At 39.9% G+C, this 18,251-nt stretch overlaps 1 protein-coding gene across 1 annotated transcript in view; it reads left to right on the top strand.

The window, feature by feature from the left end:
* SPIDR (scaffold protein involved in DNA repair) overlaps positions 1 to 18,251 on the top strand; it is a gene marked incomplete at both ends in the record, with an annotated part of 211,942 nt that overhangs the window by 135,575 nt on the left and 58,116 nt on the right. Inside the window, 2 exons of the mRNA XM_080364135.1 lie at positions 2,196 to 2,406; positions 4,212 to 4,462. Coding sequence (XP_080220261.1) covers positions 2,196 to 2,406; positions 4,212 to 4,462 — 462 coding nt within the window. The remainder of the gene's footprint in view (positions 1 to 2,195; positions 2,407 to 4,211; positions 4,463 to 18,251) is intronic.

Genomic DNA, 18,251 nt, shown 5'->3' with positions numbered 1-18,251 from the left:
CATTAGGGAAAGTGTTTTTAGTGAACTAATTGCAGGTAAGAAATGGGGGGCTTCTGAATGTGTGTCCCTTTTTTGCTTGTGGAAATGCTGAGTAGCCATTAATTTATGCATTACCCATGTAAAGAGCTGATGGAAACTGAGCGGAGAAAGCTCTTGTACGCAAGGCATGAAATGCATAGGCATAGCAAAACCATGGTACATGTAATTTGGGTATCAGTAAAACCTACCTGCTTTAAAAAAAAAAAAAGAAAAAAGAAAAAAAACCCGGATCACATATCTGCACAGGAAAATAAAAATATAACCATAAACCTCAGAGTTCCTGCGAATGATTTGCTACTAACGTCAGTATTTTTTTAGAGAATGAGATGATTTAGATCAAGCAAACATTCTTCTGACATTAGTGACGTAACAGTCTCGTGTTCAGAGAGATTTCCTGTTTACTTTGGGTCTGAACACAGACGTCTCAAGAAAGTAGGTGCTAAAATTTTCATTCCACATTTGCACATGAAGACAGCCCAAACTGTTCTGAGATCTGTAGCAAACTTTACAGACATTTTTGTTCTTCAGAAAGAAGGGGGTAGTGACAGTTTAAAAATCTCACAAGATCAGAGATGTCTTGGTTTGCTGACCAAGCTAATTCTTCAGTTTTCATCCTGTAATGCAGAAGATTATCAGGCAACGTCCATTTGGCAGCCTTGTGAGCTACTACTCTGAAAGGCAGAGATCATCTTCCTGTTGCATTATTTTCCTAATTATAAAACACTGGGGATTCTATATAAGAACTTACTGTGACTCTTCCTATTCTTTTGAAAATATGTATGCATCAATTTCCATGTAGCTGTCCACTCTGTAGAGAATGAAGGAATCTCTTATAAGCGGACCATGGTCAAGATCTTGTATGGACCAAGATCGGAAATAAGTATTATGGACTGAGGTCAGAAATAAGTATTTTTGATGGGGGTTTGGTTTCATTTGGTTTGTTTTTCTAACCTTGTATGGTTGCATTTTGAGAAGTAATGTCATAGAGGTGAAAACTTGCTTTGTCTCCATAATGTGAGTGTTGAGCAGTCTGGAGACTGAAGTCCTGAGGTTACTTCTGAACTCAGACCACCTGAGCTTTGCTGCCAAGGCAGGAGACCTTGTTTTACTCCCAAGTGATACAAATCTAATAGTAGAAGAACACAGCCTGCAATAAAGTCATGAAGTCAATTTTGTTTCTGTCTTGATGGTCTCTAGAAAATGAGATTACTGATTGTTTTTGTTAGCTGACTTCATTAGATTTGTATCCTGTTGAGTATAAAAGGCGTCTTTCTAAATGTATGATTGTGATACTAGCGCATGAAAAAATCTCAACATTGAGATATGCTTTGGCATTAAATTATTGTGTGCTTAGGGATTCTGCAATCATTACCTTAATCTGCTGGGGTGAGAAATTGCTCTATGTGAAGCTGTTTGGGAATTTACATTATCACTAGAAACAAAAACTGGGTCTCCGTGAGCAGGTTTGTGACAGCAGCAAACGTACAGGCAAAATAATACAGCGCATATGTAACCTCATCTAGGTGTTCCTGCTCCGGCAGGGGGAATTGGACTAGATGATCTTTTGAGGTCCCTTTCAACCCCTAACATTCTGTGATTCTGTCAAAAGCACAAGATTTTGCTTTTAGAAAAAGGAGGAAGCAGAAGGAACAGCTCATGGCTGGCCGCGGTGGGAATGAATTTGAGTCAGTGGGACACCCTCACCAGATGGGGACATCCCACGCTGCAAGAGCCAGACTGGGTTGGATTAACACAGAGCAGGATTAATAATCTTGTGTTCATTGATTTTTACCTCGGTAACCGTACTCAGGGGTTCCTGGTGCTCCTGGTTCTGCGCTGACAATGTGGGGACACTCAGCAGAGTTTGTGTGAAGCCTGATGGGATTCTTGGGGCTCGTCAGCTCAGCAGCTTCCAGGTGCAGGTTGTCCCTGGATGCCGTGGAGCTCCACTTGCCCAGGGCTGTGCCTGAGCTAAGGGGGCTGATCCAAGCTGAAGGTATCTATGGGATGGTTTGTTTGTGATTTGGATAACACAGCTTTGTGTGTTTTAGTGGCAACTACAGAAAATAGGGGAGAAAAATGCAACACAACACACGTTTTAAAATAGTACTTTAACTTGTAATGGATTTGATGCCACTTTAATTATTTATTTCCAGGCAAAAACTGCTCCTCAAAAATGCAGATGTTCCTGTTATCATGAATACATATTTCAGTCAGAAGGTGCTGCTCAGTGAACATTCAGAAACAAGAGAGAAGACATATGGTCTTACAAAGATGCTTATTAGGAAGCATATTGTATCTTTGGCACAGACGTTCAGACTAGATGACCCTGATGATGAGTTACACCAGGAATCTTCAGATAATCAGGTAAGGTCCATTTGGTTCACAGTTTAGCACTTGCTAAGAAGTTGGAGATATTTGGAAATCATAACAAAAACAAAATTTCTAAATTACTGACCTGTTCAGTTTCCACTTTCATTTAGCCAAGGCTGAATAATCTGCAAGTGTTTGTTTTAATAATATTTTCTTAGTGGAGGCTTTTGGCCCATCCAAATGCTTAACTGCTGTGAGGTTATTTTGCTGAAGTCTCACTACTGTGCTAAATAGTAATTGTAGCTTGGTTTTTCATTTATTTTTCACTAATTCTTTATAGCTGAACGGCTAAGATTTATATGAAGTAAAATCGTGTTTTCTGCTAACTCACTCAAGACATTATTTCAAATAAACATTCCTTTTTCCCACTCCTGTTGACTGGGAAACTGAGTTCCTAATGGATCCTATCCTTTCGTTAAAGCATTGATTGGTAACTGCCCTTTCCCACCCTTTCAGTTTGATTTCTTTCCTATTTTGAGTTTCTTGTATTAAAATTACTACTGACTGTGCACGTCTCTAGCTGTGGTGGTACAAGCTGAAGTATTTTAAGCGATCTGGTTTTCTGATAGTCTGTGCCAGCACTTTCTGAAAGAAAGGCTTTATATTGGCCACCCAAAATCTTTCTTAATATTTGAGAATTTTGGCCCTACGAGTTTGATGAACAACTCTGAGTGTCAGCATTTTTTACTTTATATATAATTACCATTATAGGCCAAATCCTAATCTCCTTTCTTGCTTCAGCTTTACTTTGTAAAAAGCTGCTGCTGTGGTATTTGAAAACCAGAACGATTTACTTGTTCCCCTCATGGTTCCTAACAAACAAAACCACTTCGTTTAAAACTCAGTAGACTAGTTTTATTGCAATTGCTGTGTAGACAAGTGGGTAGTGTTGTACCACAATTTTCTTTTAAATACTGCAAATTCTCCTTCTCTCCTGGTGGTTAACACTTAAAGCATGACTCTAATACTCTGAAAACCTTTCTCAACACCCAGCTTCTTATAACAACAGGTTTCATTGTGAAAACAGAATTTTGGCTTCTGCTGGGAAGGAGCCTATGTATATAGACCACGTTAGTCTATATTTGCATACAATTTTTACTAAAGGAGATTTATTTTAAATTTAAAATTAATGAAATTGCTAATTTAGATTAAGGCAAAATGTAGCATAACTTTATTAATAAAATTTATTTTAAAAGTTTGGATTATTTTATTCATAAGATCTATTTTGGAAGTAGTGAAAAAATAAATAAAGGTTTGTACTTTCAAAGTTTTATACTTTTCATGAGTCATCTAATTCTTTTATGTTGAAACATTCTACATTGAAATGTGTAATTCTGAGGACTAACTCACTATTCTATAAAACTAGACACCTGTTCATTTTCAACTTAATCTCAAAGTCCATTCAAGGTGGATTTTACCCCTTTTTTGGAAGAGGAAGGAAAAAAGGAAGGAAAGAATACCAGAGAAGTAAAAATGAAGCTCAGTTCAAGGGGAAGAATCATAAATACTAATATCATTTCTGTTTTCCTGCTGGTGTCACCTTCATCTCTCATGGATCGAGTTAGCTCAGTCCAGAGCACCAATTAAATACAGGAGAGCACTGTGTGCTCAGCTCTCTTGCGTGTTCATTAAAAATCCACCATGGATAATGGCCATTAGTCTCTAAATTAGTTTAGGTGCAGTATGTGTTTTGAAGCTGATTTTGCGCAGTGATTTTTCATGCTGAAGTTTTACTCTTTAGCGCTACATTATTTCAAGGTCCCATGAAATGCTTCTGTTAATGGATTTTCCTTCACCAGGTCGCTTGTGCTCCGCAAATTCACCACAAGTGTGATTCGAAAGAGCATTCTTTAGCACAGGGTGCTGTTAATGATTCTCTGCTTGAAATGGTGGAAAGCCAGGGAGCAGTGGGATGGAGAGAAGCGCAGGTCCGAGTTGTTATCCAAAGAGTGTACTGTTTGCCTGCAAGAGAAGCTTACAGAAGCCACGTTCAAGGAAACAAGCCTCTTTGTGCAACATCCATCATAAATTCAGATCCACCAAGTGTCAGGTGAGTAATAAGATTCATGGGAATTTTCCTTTTGAGACTGTGATATATGAGAAACCGTAGGGGAGGTAGTTTGGAAATGTCATCGGTAGTCATCAGCTCGCAGGGAATAAGCACAAGGTGCAGGGCTCCTGCTGGAAGTGGTGTAGTTTTTTAATAGGTATATAGTGTGACACACAAGTAGTCCTGCCCAGAGGAGAGGAGGATCTGTCTATAATCCATGTGCTGCATCAACGGATGACAGGAAGATTGAAAACTAATTAGTGGGAAGTTAATTTAAAACCAGTGATGGTCATCGACATCTTATACTGTTCATTGAGTTTCACAAAATAACTGTTACTTCCCATTTACTTAATTCAGTCTCCAGTATGTTCTGCTAGTAAGTTCTGCTCATAGGGTGGTCTTTTGAAACAGAAGAGAAATACATAGAGAGAAGGAGAAACAAAAGGCTTTTCTAAAAAGGTGATTTCGCACAGATGCCCTTGGAGAAACATAAGTATACACATGCAAACCTCCATTGTGAAACCACTGGAAAAAGCTCCTATTGGCTTCTGGAAATCTGAAGGTCACAGCAGTTCAGCTCCTCTGCAGTAAAAAGTGATCTGGTGTCAAAACATTAACACCAGTGCAGAAATCTTATACGCAAAACCCGTGGAGCACATGGATTTAGACCAGTGGTTTAAGCCTCTCCTGTTTTAGTCTTTGCATCCTAGCACTCATCTGTTTTCAGTGTAGGGAATCAAGAACGGGACCTTGTTTTCTTAATTACAAAAGATACATCAGTCACAGTTTTCCCTTCTGACCGGTACTGAACTGTTGAATCCTTTCCTTGTCCTTTCATGATCCTCAAGGTTTGAGACCAAAGACTGATTTCAAAGTCTTTCTCAGCAACTCTCGTCTGAGATCACTGTGTTTATTATTGAATTTCCTTCCTTTGCTTTTGCACTAACTTTTGATTCATAGAATCATAGAATCATTTCAGTTGGAAGAAACCCTCAAGATCATTGAGTCCAACCATAACCTAACCTAACTCTAGCAGTTAAAATCATGCTGGCTTAAAATTTACGAAGTAGAATACATTCCATTTTGTTTTCACTCAGGAAGCTGATTAAAGTGAGTTGCAGTGGCAGAGCTTATATAAATCTTCTAAGTCCAGCTTTTCAGGACATTAGGAGATCCATCTTCCTGCAGAGTTTAGGACCTGAGTGGAGATGTGCAATTAGTTTAAAAGGTTCCATTGAGAAATCTCCAGATGTGATTTGCAATAGGCTTTGAAGGGATTCTTCAAAGGTTTGAAGAATTTGAGTTCCTGTAAGCCACCCTGCTGGTATTAGTAGCGTGCTCACAGGTCCTTCTTCCTGAGCTTTTGAAATACAGAAATTCTCCCCATTCTTGCCACCTTGTAAGTTGCTGGATAATTTACAGAACTCATTAATGAATAAAATTTCTCCAGGAGGAATTTAGGAAGATTATTCTTTCCTAAAATGCAGGCTCTGTCATCACCCACAGAAAAGTAAGTATCAACAACCTTGTCTCCAATATTTTTTTAAAAGCTCCTTTGCACAATAGTTATATTGACTTTAACGTGCATAATTTCTTAAAAAGTGATCTTTTTAATTTATCAATTTATATAATTTATCACACAATCATCTTTTGTGGATGCATTGCTTTATAGTTAAGTCATTCTTTGAGTCATTCTGACTATACTAAGTCATTCTGAGAGGAAAACTACTTTAGCAGCCCCACATCAAAATGTGATTTTGAAGACAGTATTCCTCTGTGTAGATTTTCTCCCAGGGCTACATTTGACCAAAAGTCAGGGCAGCTGACAGTGTATTATTCAGGCTGATTTTTAACACCACCAATTCTAGCAGAGTTCAAGCGATAATACCCTCTCCATTTCCTTTCCAACTTTAAACCAAAAGTATACTTGAGATCATACAATTTGAGGTAGTTAACCTGCCTGAGCCCACACCCTTCCCAGGAATGGGGTGAAAGAAAACAGAAATCTCAGATTGCATTTGTTATGTCAAACTTGAAATAGGAATAAAATAAAAAATGAGGGTCCATTGCTTCTGAGTACATGATATTGCTGAGTGGTCTCACACACAGTTGTTCAACTGGTCTCTTGGAAGTTCCTCAAATTTTATAGATGTCCCAGCTCATAAAAGAGCCTGATTGTTGTCCTTTGCAGCTATTGGACTGTCTTTTGGATCCCAAAAAGAAAAATCAACCCACTTTCTCTTCTGCAAAGATGAAAATGAATACTTGTAAAGACGGAGGAATGGAAAACACCTCATACTGCTTTATCAGCTGCTATTTCCATGGCTGATAAGCATCCACATGAGACTTTTCTCCTCTATCAAAAATGTTTGTGTCTGTCACCTGATAGTGAGCAAAAGAGTCCAACGCCCTCTGGCAGTCCTTTGAACCAAGTGATGGCTCATCCTTTGTAATTAAAATCAAAACCAAAACAAAAAAACCCAAACAAAAAAAGAACAAAACCAAAAAACAAACCCAACAACCCCTAAAAAACCCGCAACAAAAAAACACCACCTGCTTTTTTTCTTTGCAAACTTCTTGTTTTTGTGAAGTAAAGCTGCCATGAAAGCAGCGTTTGTATTTTATGAGGCAAGATGAGTTACTTAATTAATTGTTTTGTAAACAAAAGTTTCTAATTAGTTATCAAGGTAGATGAACAGTTAATTGATTTGTATTTTAGACAGGCTGTTTTATTGTGTATCTTCTTTTGTAGCACTCCACAATAACCTAGATGCTCTTGCCACAGGGAGGCATAAAATCACATTAAGATGAAAAGAAACATGAAATTAAATGTGGAGCAGGGAACACAATGCATTTTATTCAAGGCATCCAGTTTCTAGAAAGAGACTGGCAAGTTGTGGGGGAAACCTCTATTTTCATTGTGAGGAAATGGATTCATTTAATTGGTTAATACTAACACGGATAAAGCACAGAAATTACTGTGATGCCTATATGTGTCTAGCCTTTACTGTTCAGGAATACACATGTATAGAATCTGGCCTTTTACTGATAGACAAATGGATACGTCTGATGGGTTTAAGTCTGTTTAGCTGAGGTATCTAAACCATTTTCCGAGGATGCTGAGAAACCATTAGAGACTAAAAAGTTCTCTGGCTTGTGTCTGCATAAATTGGTCCCAAGTTCCCTGCATTATTGTCAAATAATTTGCCTTTCCCCCCTGTAATTAACTGTTCTCGCAAATGGGCTTTTCATGCTGAAGGAGTTCCATGGGGGGAAAAAAAAGGAAGAAAATATGACTCTCCGTGACTGTCTGCCCCTTTCCAACATTCCTGGCATACTTTTTGCTGCCTTTTCCCCTCTGAAGAGAGAGAGACTTTTGCAAACGACACGACACGTGTTTGCCTAAACCTGATCGCTTTGACTCTTTTTGAAAAAGGCCTGGCTTACACGTACGAGAATACCAAAGAGACTCCAGTCAACCTGAGGAGCTTGCTGGCGCTGAGGTGTCTGACTCACTGCCTCGGCCTTGTACTTTGTGTTCCTGGGCTAAAGCAGTGTATAATTTGGATTTTGCTCTTGCCAGTATCTGTTTGTTTTGTGCGGGCCACGTGAGTTCAGTAAAAAATAGAGCTGGTCAGTTTTGTGCCTTAAAGGATGGGGCTGGTTGTGTGGTTGGTGAAACTAAAATAGACACATTTTTAGGACTAATAGGCACTTAAACTGGTCAGAGCGCTCAAAAGATTTGGGTGAGGAGGCTGGAGAGAAAAACGTGTTTTCTGTTAAGAAGGGAAAACTAATATAAAACAATGCTAACTGTAGCTGTGAATCCACTTTTTAAAATCTTTATGGGTGACTAAAGAAATTTTCCATTCGCTTTTCTTGGTGTGTGTTTTGACCCACTTCCCACCTGAACGTTAGCACTCTGGCCTGCTGTAACTTTCTATTCCAAGAACTCAAGAATGACAGTACATTTACTTTGAAAAATAATGTGATGTGCCTCTATCCGTTAGTCATCAATAGCTCTTTTGGTTTCACTCTTTATTTTGTTTTCAATTTGCCAGATCTTAGAGTAGCGGAAAGGTCAGCTACCATGCAAGCAGGACCCTTGGGGAGCGAAATATTTAGAGGAGCTGAGGATTTGTTGGAGTGGCTAGAAGGAATAGAAGTGTGTGGAAAGTCACATTTCTCTTTCTGATCAGGCCCCCAGAAATACGATAGTCAGTTGCTGGGATTCATTGTGCTCCGTCCCTATGTAATTCTGTGTAAAAAGGTTTTATTTGCAGTGGTAATCCCGTAAAACTAACTCATTTCAAAGTTGTGTTTCCTTTTTTCCTCTTTTTCTTCATCTAATGATCTTCACTGTTTATCTTAACACAAATCTAGTCAATGGGTTAACCTGCCCTAAAAGTTGAGAGTCAAGTGCTACAACTGACGTACCGAGTAGGTGGACTAATATATTGAAAAATCACCCTTCTGCTACAGAAAACCTAGCTTAATTTTTATAAAGCATATTGAAATAAACAACAACAAAAACCTGGAGGTCTTCTTATTTGAAAAGAGCCCAGATTGGAAAGGACTGCCTTGAAAGATCCATATTCACAGATGCTAACATCTGTCAGAATGTTTTTTGTGGCTGACTTAAATCTGTTTACAGCATTCCATTTGTTTTTTGTGTTTTTTCAACAAAACATTTTAAATGGAATGGTCATAAATGCAAGTTTTTAAAAATTACATTATGTTTCTGGGATGTGATTTTTCAAGTGGGAAATAAACAGGAAATAGGTAACTGAAGTGCAGTAGAGAGTACTCCATAAGATACAAGTTTTCTCTGATTTCTCCTTTTCACATCCTTCTCAGAAGTGAAAATATGTGCTTTTAATATTCTTGCAAAGTAGTCTAATTGCTCATTGACAGACTTGTAATAGTTCTCCTAACAGCTGTGGTTCAAGGTCTAATAACCTGTTTCTGCTTTGAAGTCTCTTTTTTTTTTTTATTTTTTATTCACAGTTAAGACTCCCTGACACTTGGATTATTCCCTTTTCCTCCACCCTGCTCTATTTGTAATTCTCAAACTGGAGCCACCAAAACAGAGAGTGAGGACAAAAGACTGTTGGATAAACAGCTTTGGTATAACGTTGTGCAGCTGAGATTAAATTTTGTTATACATTTAACATGGTATCTTCCCTGTGCTGTTGCGCAGATAGCCCTGAAAGTCTGTTTTCCCTGATGCTGATGCTGCAGACAGATAGATAGAACTTGGGCTTCTTCCAGTGCCACTGTAGTACAACAATTTGTTAATTTGACATTACTGTTTATTTTTCAGTGCTAAATATTTACATAATCTTACTCTGTCCAAGGGCAAGGTGAAAGCACTGTTATCTGATATACTCTGTACAAATTTTAAAAAAAGGACCTCTCTGCATACACCACCATTTTTCAGCCCTGTGTTGGGAATAGGTGATTAAATAATCTTCTTAAAGAAGACAGTAGCCAGCATAGACCATGAGGGATTCAGTCTCTCTGGAAAGCAAATGGGCAGGAGCAAAAACCAGCTGTCAGATGGCCAACATTGTGTGTGCAGGCTCCTGTCTACATCTAGCAAAAAGGAGACACCAGTTGCCAGCTAGTGTTTCCTCCATGCTCAAGTGCTTGGACTCGTCAGTGAAGTGCGCATATGTCACACCCCCTCCCAAGCCTTTTGTTGATCACAAAGGAGGAGTAGCTCTACTTACTGATGTATTCCCCATGATAAAGAAATTGCAGAGATATGGAAATAACATAGAGAGGCAGATAAATGGCATGGAAGCCTCATTATGTAGAGCTGTGTATTCACCACCACTGACCTTGGAACCATACCTTTCCATACCTCCCACATCTGATGTTTGCATACAGGGCTTTAGGAAGCTGGGGAAGATTTATTGCACCTGAACACCTCATTTCCTACTGATGTGTGTTTTATGGCTGTATCCACCTAACTGTTTGCCTTTTTTTTTTTTCAAGGCAATATGTAAATGGGGGGAATGGGAGGAATTATGTAGTCTCCTGTATGTTATCCTATAGTGGAAACCAGTATAGAGAGTAGAAAGCGAACACTTTGGAAAGGTAATTTTCCAGGCCTAGAGCCACAATCAAGGTATGTGCTGCTCTATGTTGTCTGGTTTACACCAGGAATAGTAATTTTCCAGTACCTGTTATTTGTCAAGAATTATTCTAAGATGGCCTACGTAAAAGGTATGGAATCTTTCCCTTGGTTTTGACCTTTCTTCCCCTTGAATTTTTGTATCCCTGAAAGTTATGAGGTTGACAGAACTGAGAGCAGAAATCTTCCATGTGTATTTTACGCCTCTACCTTTCACTGACTACATGACTTTGGTCCTGATCTGAAGGAAGTGTTAAAGTTGTGCTGGAGCTCTCTGAAACTTTTATAAAAGCCAGATTGTGTCTCTGGGATTTGTTTTCCTGCTACCATGGTACAGAAGACAAGGACCATGAGCAGTCATAATGTTATAAATGCCTAGATGGATACACACTGAGCCAACGATTGGAAGAGAAATTTAACCACCCAAATATTGCATGTAATTTTCATGCAGCTTGGGCAGGTAAACATTCTTTGTATGCACAGCCTTAAGTAGCTGCATAGACCAGCAGACGTGCCAAAAAACATCAGCGTAGACTTAATACGATAGCATGTTTCTGAAAAGGAAGATTCTTAGAAATAACTTTTTGTCATCAACTTTGTAAAAGCTGCTGTTTGGATATAACAAATCAATACTCCTTGGAAAGGTATTACAAACATATCTTACCCTTTTGGGAAAAAGGATGTCTTTTGTCCCAAAGAGTGTGGAGTCAGGAATACTCTTTCCTATGTGGTTTTAAAGTTATGGGCACACTTAGGTAATTAAGACAAGACAGAGTCTGAAAGGAACAATATTGACACAGGCCTGTATGTCTCTGTCTTAAGCTTTTATACACTTTATCTTATACAACACAAAATATTAACGTACAGCAAACAATACAAGTAAAATAAAGCTCCTCAGAGAAGACAATCTTAATTAGTTCTTTCAGTAAGCATTGTGGTTTAAAATTAGTGCATAACTTATAAATGCACTTAACAAAGTTATCTCATGCTCACGTGCCAGTCCTGCCTGGCTGCAGCACCTGCTGGTTCTGTTCAATGTCTCGCAGCCAAAGGCAGTCAGCAACATCACCCTCACAGGGATCCGCTGCAGGCTCTGCTGAAATCCTCAAACGCATTTTGGTTAATGCCTCAGCTCCCTCTTTGGCTAAAGGGACGTTCAGGGGGTTTGGGGAACAACATGCTCCTCAAACGAGTAGAGTGATGAGCAAAGGCCTGGGACGAACTTACTGTGTCTTACACTTCACAGTGTAAGGACTCGAGTGGAATGGTAGCTAAAAGAGATTTAGTTATTTTTGTAATTTTAGTCATACAGTAAGAAAAAGTGACCTGATACATACTGCCTGATATATGTTCAAAATGTTTTTGTAACTCAATGAGTTTAGCTACTTGATTTGAGGCCTGTGTTTGGCTGCAGCATGAGCTCCTCTGGACAACCTGCTTTACAAGAGCTTAAGGCTAGGACTGAATGCAAAATGTATTTCAGAGAAGGTTCACGTTTAAATGGACCAAGAATTATGTCATGTAGTTGCAGAGTGTAGTTTTTGGTCGTGTTTGTATTGTGGGCTGTGTTTCATTCAATATCACATGATAACAAGATTTTATATACATATTTAAAAAAAAAAATATTTCTCTGTATCAGTGGTTTCCCAACTCAGGCACTCTTACTTTTGGTGGTATGCCAGTCATGGAGAAGGATCTCAAAGAAGCAGCTCCGGATCCTGCCATTCTGGAGGTGCTGAATGAGCCATCAGGCAGTTACCACCATCCAACTATGGTTGTGCGGTTGCTTACTCCAGCTTGGAGGTACTTACTGGTCTGTGCAAGCAGAGGTGCCAGGCCTACACCTGAAAGCTGGCTTCATACGGCCACCTCAGAGTGGGGTGAGGGCACTGGTTGCTCCCAGTAGCCTTTCTTGTGTCTGCAGCAGCGGAAGGAAGGAGGCAAAGATGGAACTGAAAGCACTGGGCAGGCTCTCCCTGCTTTTTGGTAGGTCCTCTGCCCAGGACGTTGTCAGCCGCTGTTTCACATACATACGAATGCAGATAGCAGGGAGAAGTTTCAGAGCAAGACACAGTTAAAGTCTCTAGAGTGCAGTTCTAATCCACTTTCCCTGCATTTGTGCTGCAATTTGACACTTGAAACTTCTGCTCTCACCGCATGATCATGTCTTCTGTACAGCAGCATCATCCTTACCTAGGAGGATGGCTTTAAGGAAATTATTATAACACTATAAAATTATTCCGTATTTCTGAGTAGTTTCCCAACTATTCTAGGCCAAGGGCAGCCATGTACTTAGGAGTGCCTGCCTGGCAGGTGGGGTACGGTCCCTTCCACAGTGATGCAGTCATGGTCCTGTGTCGTGGTTGAGACGGACAGACGACATGGACCAAGTTCTTTCAAGATGAAAGTAATAGATGCCATTTATTGCTACAAGTGCATTTTTATACAATTCTACCAGTTCATGTGTCTTTTCACTATTGGTTACAAGTTACAGCACTAACATCTCATTGGTTAATTTTTCTATCATCCATGTTATTCTTCTATCCCCTTCTCTCTCACGGGTACATCTCTCCTCTCTCCGGATACTCCTTTACTCCCATCCTTCTCAAGGGTAGATCTTAATATCTCAAGGCTGATCTCTACTCTCATATTTTCTGTCAAGGATTCCACAGACCCGCTGCAGTTTCCCACAGTCCTGATGCAGCATGTCCTGCAGGAATTCCATCTGCAAGAATGCATTCCCCTCTGTTTCTGAGTGAGTGAACAGAGGAACTGCAGGGAACATGCCATTAGTGAGGTGGGACAGGAGATTGCCCTGGAGTCCCAGCTTCACAGAAGTGGGAATTGTGGTTGGGATCATGGAAGCAGAGTCCCAGGTGAGGGAGTGCATGGTAGGTTGTGGGAGAAGGAAGTAATGCATGGAGCTGAGGTCCTCATATAAGCAATGTGAAAGTGGTCATGAGGTATTAAAATACCATTTTGTGGGAGTTACCTTTCTGTCTGCCCATTAATTTCCCTTGAGCCTGTGTAGTTCCTGCTATGGATTTCCTGAGGCAGCAGCTTTCTCCACTATTGACTTCAAATATGATCTAGGCATGACAGCTACAGATGTTCTTGTCTTTGTCCTGCAGTGATGGGATTACCCATTTTCCCCCACCTCTGAACAAATGCCAAAATTTGTAAATTCAGTTTGACACAAGGAAGAACATGCAAGGAAATTGATTTGATTGGAACAAGAAGTTATGTCACATCTTCAATATAGAACTGTAAATTAATAGGCCATAGTACCATAATGTAAACAGGAAGTGCAAAAACTTGTTAGCAAAAACATTCAGTGCTAAATCTTTGCAAAAATGTTTTTATTTCTTTATTATTATATTCAACTGTAAGCAAATACAGAACTAGAAGGAATTGTGATGAGCCCAGCGGAGTGAATAGCAAGCCAATGTGCCTGGCCTCCCAGCAAAGATCCGAATATGTCTGAGCTCACCTGCTGAAATACAGAGAAGCAGACAAAGTATCTGCTTTCAAGATAAAGCCAACTTATTTTAAAATAGCAGATAAACAGTCCAATAGTCAAAGAGTAATGAAAAATGTTTGTGTGCAGCACAGTTTAATAAAAATTGCTGAGTGACTAAAAATTGCACTTCAATATCCTGATGTTTTGGACTGAACTTGCAGCCCTGGAGTTGCACGCATCCTCTTTTCCATTGAGTGGAAATAAATGTTTTTTCCCTTTTCTGTTTATATACTGGATAAATCTGAGTCTCTTTCTTCTGCAGTTTTGTTTTATATCTGGCACAATAAAAACATAAATCCTGTAGTAAGTTTTGAGAGCACGCATAACTCTGAACGATGAAGCATCGTTTCTCTGCTCCGTGTATGTCATTGCAGGCATTATTTATTGTCACCAAATTCCTCACAGCGGGGCAGCAAAGCAAGTGATATTACAGCGAAACACAGCAATATATTGTAAGAATCTGGCTGCGCTCAGCCTCAGGGCGGACTGACATTTTTATGCCCATGGGTCAGCCCCTCGGTTAATAGACATTTCCTTCCTTCATCCTCGCCGTCACGAGAAGCCCGGAGCTCCGGGTTGCGGGAGGGTTTGCTGGGCGGCCACGTGCCCGGTCTCTCCCCCGGCGTCCCCCGCGCTCGGCGCGTCCCTGCACACCCTGTTCGGTAAACAAACTGCGCAGAACCAGAGCGAGCTGGTTCAGAGCAGCCGGTTCATTCACACAGACCACTTGGAAAGCGGTGCCTTTGCGCAGCCCTGACGTACGGGCTGAGAGAAGCAGAGAAGTTAGTATTTATGTTTTCATTAATGCTTTTTATAGCTGCGAGCCAGCTGTAGCTAGTTAGCATTAGCCCAGGACATCTATTAGCGTGCAGACCTCTTACGCAGGATAAAGGGCTTCTGATGGAAACAGAGTTGTTACTCATGGTACTCATGGCTGTGTGTTTACATGAAGGCTGTTTGTGCTGACATAGGATATCCATTAGAACAGCATGCACCTTTTTATTGGACAAATCTTCCAGGATTCGAGAGGATTTTGTGTAAAATCCTTTAGTGCAGCAAATAATGAGATTTGCATCTTCAGATGGCTTATTGCTTTTTTAAAAGCTATTCTTTTTAAATAATGCTTTGCAGCTGCACAGATACAGAAAGTATTTTCTGTTTAGCTTTTAGGATGAGTCGGAAATAAGCAGTATTACTGCAAGTCTTGAACACTCTAGTTTGGATTGCTATATATTTTGCTATGAATGATGTAAGTGGCTGGCAGTAGCACAGGATGAATTGGACCTAAGGGTTTGGCCCAGAGGAACTGATGGCTCAGCTCTGGTTTATCCCAGTTCTTGCCTTTTTTTGTTTTTTTCCCCTCTTCTTCTGGAAGACAGTTAGTCAGAAGGGTATTTAAAAATAAATAACTAAAGCAACTGCAAAACAGAGAATGAGGAAGGCACAAAAAGTGCTGGCTTTCATACTCCAGTATGACAAGCACCGTGGTCTCTGGTATTTGCGTCAATATGACACTTTCCTTTTCCGGTCAGTAAGTGTTCCCCAAACAATTCTGACAGCTCTGCTCCTCCAGGCAATGGCAGAGGCACATAAAGAAGAAGTAGGAAATTTTTGTCTATCCTCTGCTTTGCATTTCTGTAGAAGGTGTGGAATGAGCTTATTGCTTTCTCACAGCTAATTTAGTCGTTTTAATAGTTAAAGCTTTGGAATGGAAAGTTTCAGGACTGGCTTCCCACTCAAGTTTTCCTCTCCTGAGGAAGGTAGATTGCACTGAAGACTATCACTGCTATTCCTGTTCTTCCCAGGTGTTTTGCCTCTACTTGCAGTGTGTTTTACAGAGACTAGAGAAGATTTCTGAGCCGTTGTAAAATGGTCTCAGCATGAATTTCCATTCCTCTTATCTTTGTCACAGTCCCACCGATTATCAATGATGAACAGCTTCAAGTCCAGGGGAATTCAGAACTTCATTGTAAAAAGCTTTAGTTTGCCTTGTTAAGCCTAGTCTCCTCATTAAAATGTTGATTACATCAGCCATCATCATGTCAGAATTATACCTTGACAGTTCACAAAGAGAGGCTTTATAATGCTATTCTTCATCTGCACAACAGTATCTGTATGTGAAACTGCCCGAGTAGCCCCAGATGCCAATGTCAACTCACATGGTTGAACTATAGTCTTACAAAAAGTCACGTTATCTCCCAAAATTGAATCACTTCTAATCTCCTGTTCAGATAAATTTCCTCCACCCATCCATTTAGGTACACCACCCTTAATGATCCACTTGAAAAGAATGTGACAGGCTCTGGGAAGCCCTGTGAGACTGTGGAAGCACAGCTCATGAATTATGCATGTTCCAGTGCCTACAGCTGTACCCTCAAAATGCAGGTGGGAAAACTTATATCAGCAGTATCTAGACTTCCTACAGAGTGTGTTCTGTGATTTGACTCTGTATTACCTTTACAAATGTGGGCCAAGGCTCAGTTCATTCCAGTTTCAAAATCAGCCAGTCTTTTGAGGACCAGAAGAGTAATTTCTTACTCAGGCAAAGTCAAGCTTTGATGTGCTCACATTCTTCCTTTTAATGCAAATCAGCAAAATTGTGCTGGAAAGTTTTGCACCATTTGGTAAATCTGCTGGAGACTTTTGTTTGTTGTGACCTGACAGAAAGCATTTTTGTTCGTATTTACTGTTCTCATAAATGCTTCATAAGCAGTTTTTGTGATGTACATGGAAATGACCTACCTGGTGTCATCACGTGCTGGCCCTTGGGCTTGCTTTGAATTGTTCTCATGTTCTGCTCTTCAGGGTCCTTTCTCATTTTTTCCTCATGCTCTTCTGATTGAAACTAAAACCTCTGTGCAAGAACAGCTAGAGGAATGTAGAGATTTGGGAAAAGAAGTTTTCTCCCACACAGGTTTTCCCATAAAGACAGCTGGGACAATCAGCATCGTGCTACTAGCTTTAGATATTGTGGACATAGATGGGTGTATCAGATACTGTATTACAGGACTGTGTAGCCTGAAAAGCAATGTCTTTCTCCTACAAACATTTGCAAAGGTGTTTTTAGTGTTTTCTCAAAGTCCATGCTTCTGTGATATCTAATTTAAGGCAGACATAGCCAGATCCTGACTGAGTCAGTTTTCTGTTCTCTTTAATTTATGGGTCTTGCTAGTTTTTCCAAAACACAAACAACATGTGTTTAAAGGTAAAGAGGCATTTTTGACCCAGGAAAGGCACCTGGCTACAGCTTGGATTTTACCATTCCTCGAATGCTGTGATAGCACAGGGGATAGTACATTATTATGCTCTGCATCCAAGTGAAATATTTTTGACCAAATCTGGCAGGGGTTTTTCCCTGATTTTTCGGATGACATTTTCTCATGGCTTGAGGATGGTCTTTTTCTTGTGTGTTCTGTCTATAGCATTCTAATGAGGCACATGATACATGGGAGGCATGGATAGGAGAGAGATAAAGCTGCAATTTCTGTCATCAGGCCATACTGGGTTGACAACTACTAATTTTATCTAATCTATTCACTATATACATTACTCCTTACTGTGAGTAATTGCCAATTCCCTTCTCTTGGCCCCTTTGCAAAATAGTTTAATACATCTTTTCTCTCTCTGTATATATATGTATTATATTAGTGTATTTCAGATCTCAGAAATAATCAGGTTGCCTGCTTAAAAAAAAAGGAGGCAGTTGTCTTGGGATACAGATGTCCAAATGGAATGGATGCTGAAGAAGACTGAGCATTAAGGAGATACTGGAACTGGAGACCTTGTTGATGTGGTTGGGGAAGCCATCCATACATACTACAACACTGATAAAGATAAGAGACTGCAGGAAAATTTAACACTGATTTCTGTAGATTATTTGTATTGCCAATTTTCTCTACACACACACATTTTTGCTTCATAGAATCATAGAATCATTTCAGTTGGAAGAGACCCTCAGGATCATTGAGTCCAACCATAGCCTAACCTAACTCTGGCACTAAGCTGTATCCCTAAGAACCTCATTTATACATCTTTTAAACACGTCCAGGGATGGTGACTCCACCACTTCCCCGGGCAGCCTGTTCCAATGCCTGACAATGCTTTCTGTGAATAAATTTTTCCTAATATCC

Source organism: Nesoenas mayeri (assembly GCF_963082525.1).
Source record: "Nesoenas mayeri genome assembly, chromosome: 2".
Classification (NCBI taxonomy): Eukaryota; Metazoa; Chordata; class Aves; order Columbiformes; family Columbidae; genus Nesoenas; species Nesoenas mayeri.
The sequence above is the reverse complement of the archived record's forward strand: the minus strand, read 5'-3'. Positions and strand labels throughout refer to the sequence as shown.